Raw genomic sequence first — 13,168 nt, forward strand, 5'->3', positions numbered from 1 at the left:
GAGAATCCCAGGGAGATTTATCCCAAAGACAAAAATTAAACAGAGGTACCTTCCAGCTTCCAAGAGTAGCTGTGACAGGCTAGTGCCACCTGGTGGGAAGCTTTTCTCCATCCCCTTTGCTCGGTTTCATCCTTTCCGCTCCATGTTTGTTTCGCGGAGGCAAGACAAGGGAGCAACAACCAGATTAACACCAGAAAAAGCAGAAAGGGCTGGGTAGCTCTTTCAGCTATTCAGACCTAGAGGTTTTTCCAGATACAGGCCAGGGCACCCTATACTTCAGTCAGCAGCTTCTCAGTTACTGCATAGCTGAGAATGACTGGACAGACAGAGGCTCATCTGCAAAAGGAACACGTACACCAACACCAACATACTCCACAACAATCTCTGCTCGTTATTGGGCTGGTTTACAGATAACCGAGAAGCTTAAGATGGGAGGTAACATATCCCCATATAGGCTCTGGAAGATGTTTGTCTGGCTACAGCTGCAGCTCCTCACAGCATCCCAACTCTGCTAGAGACAACCGCCTCAATTTTACCGGGGCAGCATCAGGCAAGGCCAGACTGATCACCTTCACCAGCTTCAGGAGGTGGTGGGAACTCAACCAACCAGTTTTGTCTGTAACTGATCAGGGAGAGTGGGGTTGCACAAACTGCCCCTACTGCAGAGGCGGCCACTCCAGCAAGAGGGTCACAGCCAGCCAGGCCAGAAACACTACCACCACACCCCAGGGACAGGGAGAGGACCAACTTTCCATAGATACATTTTGATCTCCTCGACAAACAGGAGAGCACACAGAGGTCCCCTCAGATGAGGGCCCTCTGTTCTTAGGTCTGCACAAACAGCAGTGCTACAGCCCGAGTTTGACCACGCTGCTGCGTGCATGGAAGGGCACAGTGGAAACAGCTAGACTCCCCTGGCAGCCTTGCCCCAGTGGAAAGACTTTCTGCAACCAGCCTAAAGACAAGAACTCTGAACTAGGACACTTCCAGCTCCGGACAGAGGCGTGGGGCTGCAGACAAGACACAGACAAGATTCTAGCATAAGCCTGACGAGTCCAATATCTCACCAATTTGGCAAGACTGGTAATGTCTACATGCACGAGCCAGCAATACACAGTCGACTCCCAGCAGAACCAACTCCATACAGGGTGTATTTATTTTTTATACATTTAACACGGAGAAGACAGCCATTTTGATGGGACTCATCTTGTCCCTGGTGCATGAGACATGTAGAGCCAGAGGGAACCTGTCACAGTCCACAACTTCACTATTTCCAACCTGCAGGGACACGTCCTAGAAACGGATCCAGTACATGGCACTGCGGATACGGTTGTAATCCAAGAGCTGTTCAATAGGACCTGAACGAACAGAAACAGAGTTAGTCACTGGAGACATAGTTCAAATCCCTATGCAGTTTCCCATGGTCTTAAAGCAGACAGTGGCAGAGCAGACAGCTCACAATCCAGAGCAGCTATGCACAAAACCAGGCAACTACACCTCAAACCTGCATCAGGAAAACCAGCAGATACCATCTTTTGACAAAGAAACCGTTACTTATTTCATCAGAGCAAGCTGTTTTCTCGCACTGCTCCACAATGCTCAGTACAGCTCTACATAATGACATGAAAGACGGGGAGCCACCAAGCCATGGAAATTTTGGCTAGTTCATTCCAACTTCCTGTTCAAAAACTGTCTCCTTTTTCTAAGCTGCTCCACTTTGAAGGCCAGAGGAAACAGCTGCATGGAGGAGGGGAATCCACAACCCACAGGAAGGAGGCAGCAGAGCAGAGCTGAGCTGCTCAGGCAGGTTTTCTGAAAGGAATTTGTCCTTGGTCAGACAGACATGCCAGAGCAGCACAGGAGAATCAGGTCCCTTCACTTCCCTTACATAAACCACCATGACCCCAGGGTAAGGACACCTGGCAGACGCCACTGGGCCTGCACCCAGCTATGGGGCTCCCAGTCTTAGTCAGGGCTCTACAGCAAGTAGACAGGCGGGGAGGACAGCCAGCAGCTCACTGCCACTGCGCCTCCGTCACCTGCAGGCTTGATCTCTTGGCAAATGTGCGTTGGCACATCTAATGTGCAAAGGTAGGAGGATACCAGCAAAGAACCAGAGCAGTTGGGAGGCCACAACAGACACATGAAACACAGCTCACTTCCACTCGGCTCTTGACCCTTTTTCTGGTTTTTGAGCTACTGTGCACTAATTGCCACACACTACTTACCAACTGCTGCAATTGCTGGGCATTTGTCATAAATGTATTTACTGCAGATCTCTCTCACCATTCTTGCGTCGACGGCCTAATAAATATCAAACAAGCAATTAATGACCCCTCTAGCAGACCTGCCTTTCTCAATGTTGGAAGTTACTGTTGCCATTACATATCAAGATCACTAAGAAGATACTGTCAGACCCTTGGGGGCCATCTGGACCCACTGTCCAGCTCTTGTCTGAGAGGATGTCTAATGTTCTACACAGCACATTCTTCTGAGTGTACAGAAGGTACGGCAGTCCAAAGTCAGAAGCCTTCCAAGTGATATAGCAGCTGCAGAATTACAGAGACTAGATGCTGGCCACCTCTAGGGCAACTGTTAAAGGAATTTCAAGTTGTGCTGCTTAAGACAGGCACATGCCCTGTTTCTGGGATGGACTAAATCCAGCCACAGGGACACAGGATACACTGACTGAGCCTATGCCAGAGATTCTGACATATTTATGTCAGCAACAGTGAGCTAACCACCTGGACTCCAGACAGCTTGCCAAAGAGATAAGTAAGCCTCATGTTACTGCAGTAAACTAAGGCCAGAAGATGCTGACACCAACCATGCAAGTGCTCCAACCAAAAGAGATACTTACAGCAATCCTGGCATCCCACTCCTCCAGAGGGATACGGCGTCCGTAGTTTAAGAGATGGCTTCCAATATTCTCACATACCGGTGTAGTACCTAGACATTGAAGATATCACATGGTCAGCATAACAAAAAGCCTTCCAGAACTGCATAGTCCGACCATCAGTCAGAGCAGACAGAAGAAACTCTAGCCATTAAACCAGCTTCTTAATGAAGTACCAGTCGTATTTACCACTCTAAGCAGCTCCAGCAGAAGTTAAGCATACAAAGATTGCTTCACTGGTCTCCAAAGTGTTATAAACAAGACAGACCAGTTTGAGGGTCTCAATTCTTTCACCAGGCAGCACGTTATTCACTCCGAGTAACAGAATGACTAGAAGTTTACAGAGTCAGAGCTAGCTTGGAGCACAGCAGGCGGGGGTCAGCTGCTTTCACAACATGGCAGGAGGAACGCCGAGTGGGAGAAAAAGTATTACCCAGTGCCTGTCAGCAGTACTGCAGTGTCCAGCAGAGCCCCTGCTCCCCAGGAAAGACATAAGCAGTAACCCTCAGAAAGCTGCAGAGTGGTCAATCCATAAACAAAAACATACCATCCAGTTGAGCCACCATGGCATTTCGGAGATAGTTCTTGGCTCTCTTCACCTCTGACTCTGTCGTACTAGTGCACAGACGCATCCTGGAGAGGAGAGGGAAAGTCCGCTAAAGCTCTTAAAGATGTTTGTCTGCTCAGACAGAAAGCAAATTCCTCCCTTTCCCAAGCCTCTGCAGAAATAGCTATTATCAACATCAATTGTCTTGCAGGCTTGAGATTCATTCTTGATCGCTGCAGAGCGGCTAAGAACTGGGAAGCACTGAACAGCAGGAGTCAAGAGCTCAAGCCTACAGGCAGGGAATATCAGCCAGCAGGTTACATGCTGAGTTACACTCATAAAGGTCTAAGCAGCCCTGGTGCCAGCTCTAGCTTGCCCATCAGGCACAGCAGTAAGCAGTCTGCAGTACGCTATCACAAGAGAAGGAAGGCATGTCAGCTATTCCCACACACGGCAAGCTGCTATGGAAACTGATGCTGAAAGAACAAGACAGTTCCACAGAGCCTGTTTGAACTCCAGCTGCTAAATCCCTTCCTCCCCTGCCAACCGCAACGTCTCTGGGGCAAGGGCTAACTCCATCTGCTCCATACGCAGCACGGCTCAGCTCAGTCTTAGATGTAGCCTTGAACCATTCCATGGGATATACATGTACACAATAGGACAGACAGACAGAAGGCCCCCCAACGCTGGCGTGACTCCAGCAGCGGGGCATTTATCAGCTGCAACGCAGGAACTCTGCCTGCTTTGCTCAAGCTTAACAAGACAATTGAGATCTGTCCCTTGGGAAAGCCTTGTCTCTAAGGCATGATCTCACTTGTATATAAAAAACGCAAAGCCTAATCGCTAATACTTGGAAGCATGAATGAAAGACCTGAAGAGCCCCAAGGTAATAAAATAGCTCCTCAAAAGCCACATCCTAAGACATTTACAGAAACCACTTAGAGGATCACTTCAGCAGAATGCAAGTTACCAAGAAGTTCATAAAGAGACACAACTCTGAAGACCTAATACGCTCCCCCACGACAGCTCAGTCTCCCACAAGAGGGTCAGATCTTAAACAGGAACTTTTGCCAAAGTTGTACTTACCACTCCCCCTGAGCACAATATAGCATATCATCTATGGACAGAGGATCGGAAACAAAATGGAAACCGAAGAGGCCAGTATCAGAGTAAGAGGTGTTGAACGTCTGGAAACTGTGGCAGAGATCATGCTCCACAGCAAGCGTAGCCAGCCTGCTGGACTGATTCTGTAAATAAGGAGATACCCTCAGCCATTTCAGTCTTACAGCTTCCTCAGAGCTCAAATTCTTTCCAACAGAGCTGTTTTCACAAAGACCACAGACAAGACAGAGTGGAACACTTTGGTGAAGGAGAGCTTAATTTAGACCCTTCATGTGGTCAACAGATGAGATTCACTGGTGGAAAAGCCACAGACAATGGCTTAAGAGTCCATCCAGCAAAACCATTTCCTTTCCCAGCCGCAGACGAGGAGCTGGTATGCATACCACCAGAGTGGGAGAAAATGGGAAGCGCGAGGTCTACCAGTAGCAGGGGTTAGCACAGTTATGCAGGCCAGACAGATTCCAGACGAGAATGGATGCAATACTGGGGGTTTAACAAGTTCTACTTGTTTTGCAGTTGTAAGACAAGCTTGTATGAGGGGACTATAGACTACTCTTGGCCTGCTTCCATCACCACCACCCCTAAACGGTTAGTTTGTCAAGGCAGGAATAAGCTGCTGAGAATTCATCAGCTAAACCTCTTCCAAACTTAGCAGAGAAGGTTCAGTTCATGTGCCAGCATCACCTCTCAAGAATTGTCCTGGATTAGCCTTGATTACACTTCTACCCTACTTTCCAGGCTCCTAACCGCTTCACAGTTGGAAGCTAACCACAGCAGCGTCCCATAAAGTACATTCATCTAGGGTCCCCATAATACTTCATACTAAAAGGCTCCAGGCTCTCCCTGGCACACTCACAAGTCTCTTACCTTACCACCTCCAAAAGTGCGGTCATAGCGTCCAATGATAGCATTAGCCACATTGAGGACAATGTTGTCTGGATCAGCCCATCCTGGCCCCTCCACAGCGAGAGCAATATGGGCAACAGGCAGAGCATCATCTCTGGCACGGATCTAAAAAATCATCCAGGAGTGGGGGAGAACAGCATGAGCACTGTAGCTTTGTCTGCAGCCTGCTGCAATGCCAGGCTGACAGACTGGGGGACTTGATATTACCCCAGCGAAATGAAACAGTCTCAGGCACTATTGAGCACAAACCAGCTGCTCCGACATGAGTTTTCCAGCAAATGACATAAGCAACAGCCCCACATTCTTAACAGATTTGGGTCCTATCTAAAACCCAACACACTGTGGCAATAAACCCCAAGAACAGAACATGGGGACACTACCAAGATGTTGCATCACCAGCTTCTCTGAGATGCACAAACAGATTTTTCCTCCCAGAAGCAGCTGTAACTGGTTTCACATTCATTCAACAGTTTGGCAACAGCTACTTGTTTTATTCAGAACCAAAACAACTTTACCTCACTCCCTGTGAAGCGACAGCGTGGGAGGACAGGCACAGCATCCTCTTTGTATGTAAAAGATACTCCACTGAAGTGTTGCCTAGCTACATCTACCAACTCTTTGTGGGAAATACCTGGCAATGGGAGAGCGAGAGAGAAACATATTTACAGTCTTAAACAGTTTAATTTAACAAAATAATCTGATTTCACATTAAAGATGTATGACAGGGGTTTGATCACCAGCATGAAAACACCCAGGCTTCCCAGAATCACAAGGGTCTAGAACTTACCTCCAGCAGCTGCCAAGACCATACGAGGTGCCTTGAAGTGAGTATCAATATATGAAGCTAAATCTGCTCGAGTCAGATGCCTAGGAAGAACACAGAGACACCCAGTATATCAGCATCTCTGAACTGCAATGATGACAGGCTTAGGAGAAGCAAGTTCACAGTGCAGAGACAGCAGTGATATTGTTCATTCTCTTAGTTGTGGGGTAATACTTTTTAGAATCAAGACCGCACTGTCAGTGTTTTCCCTGTGCTCTAATTCCAGAGTACAGAGAATGGAAACCAGTGGCCAAGACTGACAGTTAAGGGTAGGCTTCAATACAGACTAGAGGGTATTCACCCTGGGCACTGAGCCACAAGCATCCTAAGAGGTGCATATGCTCCAGGTCGCTGCTTTAATGAGCACCTCTAGCTCTTAATTTCTCTAATGGAGTCAAACTGACAAGTATGGGAGAGGGTTCAACCTGACCGCGCCAACCTCACAATTTGTGTGAGGGGGATTCTAATGAATGCGTGCAGCATTACACTTCCACCGGCACCAACAGGGAAAACAGTAAAAACACAACAAGAAGCCCACGGGCACAGATCACCTCTTTGTACAGACTGGTTTCCTTGTGCAGTTGCCACTACTGAGCAGCAGCGGTCGTGCACCCCAAGGACTGAACCCACGGACCGTGTACCACATCCAGCCTGTTGCTCACTTAATGTTCTCTGTGGTCCCCTCGACAGTGCGGGCCAGTGCAGTCCCCTGGAAAGCAGTGGCATGAAGGTAATCAAAGGTAACATCCGTCAAGTTGCTGTCGATTTCTTTCAACTCCTGAAGGATGACACCACGCTCCTTCTCAATCTGAGACTCCTCCAGCGCACAGTTCTGCACAATGTCAGCCAGAAGCTCCACAACTGCAACACATTTCCTATGTTAGCAATCCTCCTGCCTGACTGAGAACAGATGCACAGACAGCAGGGGCACCACAAGAGGAATGAGCAACAAACCACGCTGGGGAGTGCAAGCAACATGATAGAGATGAGTATTACACATTCCCACAGCATCAGGGAGGGACAAACAACATTTTAGCATAAAGTCTCAGAGTCAGCTTGCCAAGCATCACTGCCAGTGCAACAGCTGCAGAAGGTGAAGCACAACAGAAGCAGGGTACTGTTGCAGAAACATGCTGAACCCTTACAGAGAGCTTGCAACATCTACAGCGTACCCCACATCTACGGCAAGGCCCATAGCTCTGACTCAAATCGCCACCCCTGGACAAAACCGACCCAAAAAGGTATCTGCACATGGTAGCACAGAGCACCAGCAACACCTCCATGAGCTGCACTGAGGACTCCTGACATAGTAGTTGCCACTGATTCCAATTTCTCAGCTCCACAAAATAACCACAGACCACTGAACCCCCCTGCTCTCCATTCTGGCAACATAGTGCAGCCTGATATAACAAGAACTTTGCAAAACTGGTTTTAGAATAGATGAACTTGCAGCCTCCAATCACCATGTCATGGCAGTGCTCTCTTCAACTACCATCTAGAACCTCCAATTTACTGCTCAGTTACAACTTAATTCCCTGGTCTGCCATTAGAAAGGATGCTGGTGGGAAACACAAGCACATGTGCTCACATAACCTCCAAATCACACTTTGCTCACTGGCCATCCTACCTTTGGGCATGTCCTTGGACAAGGCTTTTATGTAATAGGCAGTCTGCTCACGCGAGGTGTACCCATTCAGGTGAGCACCCATACTCTCCACCTCCTTCTCAAAGGCAGCGCCAGGACGCTTTTTTGTGCCCTAAAAGAAAAGATAAACACAATTATGAAACCAACAGATTACTGTTTCAGGCAGAACTAAAGCAAGGAAATGAACAATAAAGACCTAAACCAATAAAACCTGTCACATGATTTATAAAAGCCAAGAGCAAGTGCAGAAAGCAAGAGACTTAAAACTTGGCAGCTAAAGGATGGCTGAAGTGTATTTTGAAAGACCAATAAAAATCCAGCAGGGAAGACCTACACTAAGAAACAACAGTGGCTGAAGATCACATCTGTGGAAAGAAACCAAGAACAAGTCTAAACCAAAAAATAAGCAGGTTTCTAGCTACCCAAGCAGCAATATTCAGAAGAAGCAGAATAGAAGCAGCAAACTGCTTCTAATATAGAGCTCATCCCTCAAGGAGCAAGTCAGATGCTGCAAGTTGCCTATGGTGGCACAGGCTAGACTTGAGTCAGCCAGTCCCAGGCTTAGACGCCTTCTGCCCTAGGGCTGTTCAGCAGACACATTATTAGAAAAGAGCTGTAGCCTCTAAACTTTGCTGGTTCACTAAGAAAATAAAATTAAAATAAATAGCTACAGGAAATGCTGCTTTAAGTTCTGCCTACTAACTTGAAAAAACACGCTTCACAATATATTCCTGTATGTGCTCTACACAGTCACTGGGATAGTCAGGGATTGGAACCACAGAGTCAGAGACTGATTCTCACTTGTTACTTACAGCTTTTTTTCCTTTAAGAGGGTAAATATCAACTAATAAATAAAAGTTACCTTAATTCACGCATGCTTGCAAGTTGCCGCATATTCAAACAAAGAGCACCTTATAGGCTAGCTATCTTTTGAAGTTTATTTTTATACTATGTGCAAAGCCTCTGGGACTCAGATGACCTGATTTACACTCTCTTTTAACAGCTACAGCCTCTGAAATGAGAGTGCAAAATGTAAGTGGAATATTTAGAACAGCTCTCCACACAGTCCTGTGCCAGACCTAGCATACCTCCTTACCTTAAAGGCCAGATGTTCCAGGAAGTAACCAGCTCCATTGTTCTTCTCACCTTCATGGCGGCTCCCCACCCCGATCCACACACCTACCTAATGGCAAATGCACCAAGTACACATATTAGAAAAAAAAACAACCAAACAACCCAAGCCTTACGCCACAAATACAACAGAAGGGACAAGAAGTCTGCTCCACAGATGTTGCACTAGTAACACTAAAAGAAGAACAAGCACCAGCAACTACTTTCCATACACATTTTGTTTGGCTTTTTACCTAGCAGTTTTGCAAAACCCTTTTGGTTTACCAAAGGGCAAACCCCTTTGCTTTGCCAGAGATATAACTACTACTGGTCACTTACTGCTTACACAAAAACTCTAAGTCTGCGAAAATTTATAAAGCATGAAAGCTTAAATACAGACTTAATACAAAGTCAGGCTCGGCCTTCTACTGCTACATTGATCCCACCAGTTAACAACAAGCAGTGGTAGGGTCTCTGTTAAAAGTTTTGGTTCAAATAAAGGTTTGTCACTTGTGGAAGACCAGGCAAGGCCGACTGTTTCAAGTAATCCCTCAACTTATCTTAAACATACCGTACATGTTGGCTGATTGGACTCCTCTGAAGCTACACGGAGCCCATTGTCTAGAGTGGTGACTTGAGTCTCGGGGATGTTTTGGAGTGTCTGGGCATAAGTGGCAGCACCTCGTTTCCTTGTCAAAGTCAATAAGGTTGCCTAAAAAAAATAAAGGTTATCACCACCACTAACCAGCAACTCTGCAGCGCAGGGCAAACCTCCAGAACGCAGACTGCCAGGCTGGCACACAGCTGACCAAAGCCAGGCCAGACAAACTCTTTCACGTTTATAGCGGGGAGTTCCTGCTACACACCGCTGGTCAGCCGGCGGGCTGGAAACCCCACGCAGCCAGAGGTTTGCAACGGGTCGAAAACCGCAAAGACGAGTCCCACGAACCGCGCACCGGGGCGGAGGAGGGGGGCAGCCAGCAGCCCCCGCAAGCCCCGCGATGGGCGAGGGCCGCCGCCGCCGTCCGGAGCCGGAGGGTTTCCATGGCGACCGCCGCCCGCCCCGCATCGGCCGCCGCGTCCCCATGACCTTCCGGGCCGGCCAGGTCCGGCAGCCCCACTGCGCCGCGGGGCCTCCCGCTGCCCCTGCCGGCCTCCCCCCAGCCCACCTCGCCGCCTCCCCCGCCGCCGGCCGCGGTGACTCACTGAGGGGCGAGGGCCCCACAGCAGGGCCCGCCCGGCCGCGCACCCCGCCCGACACACAGAGGAAGCCGCCATCTTGTCCCTGCAGCCGCCGACAGAGCGGGCCGCAGCGCGCCTGCGCGGGCGGGCGGCGCGATAGACGGGGAGGCGCGTGTGCAGGGGCCGAGCGGCTGATACGCATGCGCCGAGGGAGGGCGGGGCGCCGAGGGAGGGCGGGGCGCCGGGGGAGGGCGGGGCGCCGGGGGAGGGCGGGGCGCCGAGGGAGGGCGGGGCGCCGCGCATGCGCCCTCTCGGGCGACGGCGCCCCCTGGTGGCGGGAGGGCGCGGGGGCGGCTGGGGCTGCGGGGCTCCCCAGGGGATGGGGGTCCCCAGTGGCGCGTGCTCACCCGTACCCTTCCCCCAGCCGCGTCCCGGCGGGCCCGGAGCGGATCGAAGGGAAAGGTGGCAGAAAAGCGGCAGAGGGTCCGCAGGGAGGGCCAGGCCTGGGCGTGGGCCTGCCCGAGGAGTGCCCACCAGTGCCAGGGTGGCAGCCAGGTGGCCCTGCCTGAAGTCGCCTTTATTGAGGAAACTGCATTAAAACAAAGCCTGAGAAATGCTACACCGTTTAATCCGTGATGCCAGCTCACTGCCGGGAGCAGACCCCCCTTGGCCTGGTGTGGGGCCCCCTCTGCCACCCCCCAAAGCAGGCCTGGCCTGGTGGGCCGGGCCCGAGCAGGGGCACGAGGCACCCTGTTGGGACAGCTGTTGGGACAGCTGTTGGGACAGCTGTTGGGACAGCTGGAGCAGCTCTGTCGCGGGGGAGCTCACAGCCAGGGCAGGGCCCCAGCTCTCACAGTCCGGAGGTGCTGGTGGGGTTACAAGGCCTCCAGGCCTTGGGGTGGCTGAGTTGGTGCCAAAGCAAAGCCCTCCTTGCCCGCCCAGCTCCTCAGGGAGACATCTTCCTCTTGCAGGGCTACATTCTGGTGCTGAGGTCCACCTAAGGGGGACACAAGAGGAGTTGTCTTGGCTGCGCCTCCCTCCATCACAGTGATGGGGACGGAGAGGCTGGGTGCTTACCGAGGCCCCGCGCTGCTCCCTGCTGATGTGGACCACGGCGTCATGCACCGAGGGGAAGAAGCAGTGCTTCGTGATGGCTGAGCTGAAGAAGTTGCCCCGCTCCAGCTGGTCAAGGACGGGCACTGTGTGGAGGGAGAAATATTCAAAGCTATAGCACCTGGCTATACTTCCACCTGAAGCAGCCTCCCTCCCCCTGCACTGCGGGGAACACCGGGGCCATCACCAGGGATCCAGCTGCCTTGCCAGAGGCTGTGGGGCTCAGACTGGGTCTGTGGGACACCCTGCAGCACCTGTCCCCTGGGAAAACCCCGGGGATATGGACACCATGGAGGGAGCCCCAGGCCAGCAGCTGTGTTCCAAAGTGGCGGGTATGCTTGTATGCTTGGCAGGGTCTGGCGGCTCAGCAGAGCCTCCTCACCCGGGCAGCCGGCAACAAAGACGTCCACTTCTATCTCATGGAAATCCCTGAAGATCTGCAAATGGCAGAAAACGTTTCACCTGGGAAGAGGGACGGGCAGCAGCCATCGGGCCACCCTGGTGATGCCCTCAGCAAAGCTGCAGGCCCACCTGCACCCCCAGCCCCTTACATTCTTCAGGATCTTGATAGAGACAGTGTCCACAAAGCTGACGGGGCTGAAGTCCAAGATGATGGCGTGCAAGCCAGGCTGGGGCAGCCCCAGGGTACGCAGGGTGGGCTTGGGGGGTGTGCTACCCTCTGCCCCACTCAGCTCGATCACTGCTATGTCCGGACCATTGTGCCCATCCTCTGTGTCCTAGGGGAGGGAATGAGACCCAGCCTCACTGCACGGGGGCTGGCAGCACGCCTGGCTGGGCAGTGTCTGCCTCTGGGCTTGCCTTGCCCTATAGTGCAGTGGGGCTGGGTGAGGCTCTTTGGCCATGCTAGAGCACGGGCAGCAGGTGGCTGTAGGAGTGGGTGCCTCACTTGCACCTCCACTCACTGTTGGGCTCTTTCTGGATGTTTAGACCCACCCCTCCTCCCAGTGACCCTCTCCAGAGCCAGGCTCGTTAGCTGGCACCAGGTCAGCCTTTGCTCTTGCTCTTAATTCTGATTAACTCACCAAACGGCTAATGACTTACTGGCTCCATGACCTAATCATTAACAGCCTTTCCCTGCCAACCTTGGGTGTGACTCCGTGGCCCAGCTCTGCCCTAGGGCCCCTTCGCACCCAGCGGCCCCAGACTGAAGCGGGAGCCCCACAGGCCACCGAGCCAGTTGAATGCATGGGCAGGAGGGCCAGGGCCAGGCAGGAAGGTGGTGCAGGGTGGCACCGGAGGGGTCCCGGTGGCAGGGAAGCACCTTTTTCCACTTTGCCTTCTCCTTCTCTGCTTTCTTCTGCTGTTTCTTCAGCTTCTTGAGGGCCTTCTTCTTCTTCTCAATCAGGCGGTCCACGTTGATGCCACTCTGCAAAACAATGCATCCCTGTGTCCTCAGGCACCCCATCGCCACCCTGGGGAGCACTCGGGGGCTGGAGGCTCTCCTACCTTCTTCTTCAGGGCCTCAGCATACAGCTCCACGTTGGCAAAATAGAGGGTGGAGGAGGAACGGAAAATCTTCACACCGGAGATCTCCTGTGCCTGGGGGCAGATGGGGAGGGTGCTACCCCGGGGATGGAGTCTCCTGCTCCCCCTCCCTCCCTCCCCCAAAATACCCCCGGCTCCTTTCCCCAGCCAACAGCCCCTGGGGGTGCTTTGAACTGCCTCCCCACTGCAGGCAGCTCAGCTCCCCTCCCGCCCCCGGCGCTGTTACCGTCTGATATTCAGCCACGTCCCTGTAGACATCAGTATCGGCGATGCGCCCCAGGATGGAGTAGTGGGGGCTGTGGGGAGCACAGCAAGAGG

At 51.8% G+C, this 13,168-nt stretch overlaps 2 protein-coding genes across 2 annotated transcripts in view; both read right to left on the reverse strand.

The window, feature by feature from the left end:
- Positions 1–1,138: 1,138 nt before the first annotated feature.
- LOC106112817 (cytochrome b-c1 complex subunit 1, mitochondrial) lies at positions 1,139–10,412 on the reverse strand. Its single transcript, XM_055805990.1, has 13 exons — positions 10,256–10,412; positions 9,621–9,761; positions 9,036–9,122; positions 7,922–8,051; positions 6,957–7,155; positions 6,259–6,338; positions 5,987–6,102; positions 5,433–5,576; positions 4,530–4,690; positions 3,444–3,529; positions 2,861–2,949; positions 2,229–2,304; positions 1,139–1,358 (listed from the first exon to the last, which is right to left on the reverse strand). Exons 1-13 carry the CDS (start codon positions 10,325–10,327, stop codon positions 1,294–1,296), a joined length of 1,446 nt encoding a protein of 481 aa, XP_055661965.1. The 5' UTR covers positions 10,328–10,412; the 3' UTR covers positions 1,139–1,293.
- Positions 10,413–10,851: 439 nt separating this feature from the next.
- Positions 10,852–13,168, reverse strand: part of CELSR3 (cadherin EGF LAG seven-pass G-type receptor 3) — a 43,054-nt gene continuing 40,737 nt past the window's right edge. The window contains 7 exon segments of the mRNA XM_055805310.1: positions 10,852–11,228; positions 11,309–11,430; positions 11,727–11,781; positions 11,896–12,081; positions 12,627–12,731; positions 12,812–12,904; positions 13,077–13,146. Of these exon segments, the coding sequence (XP_055661285.1) occupies positions 11,205–11,228; positions 11,309–11,430; positions 11,727–11,781; positions 11,896–12,081; positions 12,627–12,731; positions 12,812–12,904; positions 13,077–13,146 (655 nt within the window). The 3' untranslated portion in view covers positions 10,852–11,204.

Source organism: Falco peregrinus, chromosome 5, assembly GCF_023634155.1.
Source record: "Falco peregrinus isolate bFalPer1 chromosome 5, bFalPer1.pri, whole genome shotgun sequence".
NCBI lineage: Eukaryota > Metazoa > Chordata > Aves > Falconiformes > Falconidae > Falco > Falco peregrinus.

Excerpts from the sequence above, each read along its gene's own strand:
- LOC106112817 (XM_055805990.1), bottom strand. The coding sequence starts at position 10,327 with ATGGCGGCTTCCTCTGTGTGTCGGGCGGGGTGCGCGGCCGGGCGGGCC. Across the intron at positions 9,123-9,620 it reads CCAATCAGCCAACATGTACG|GTAGGTGTGTGGATCGGGGT; the intron begins GTATGTTTAAGA and ends ATTTGCCATTAG. Across the intron at positions 2,305-2,860 it reads AGTGGGATGCCAGGATTGCT|GCCGTCGACGCAAGAATGGT; the intron begins GTAAGTATCTCT and ends GATATTTATTAG.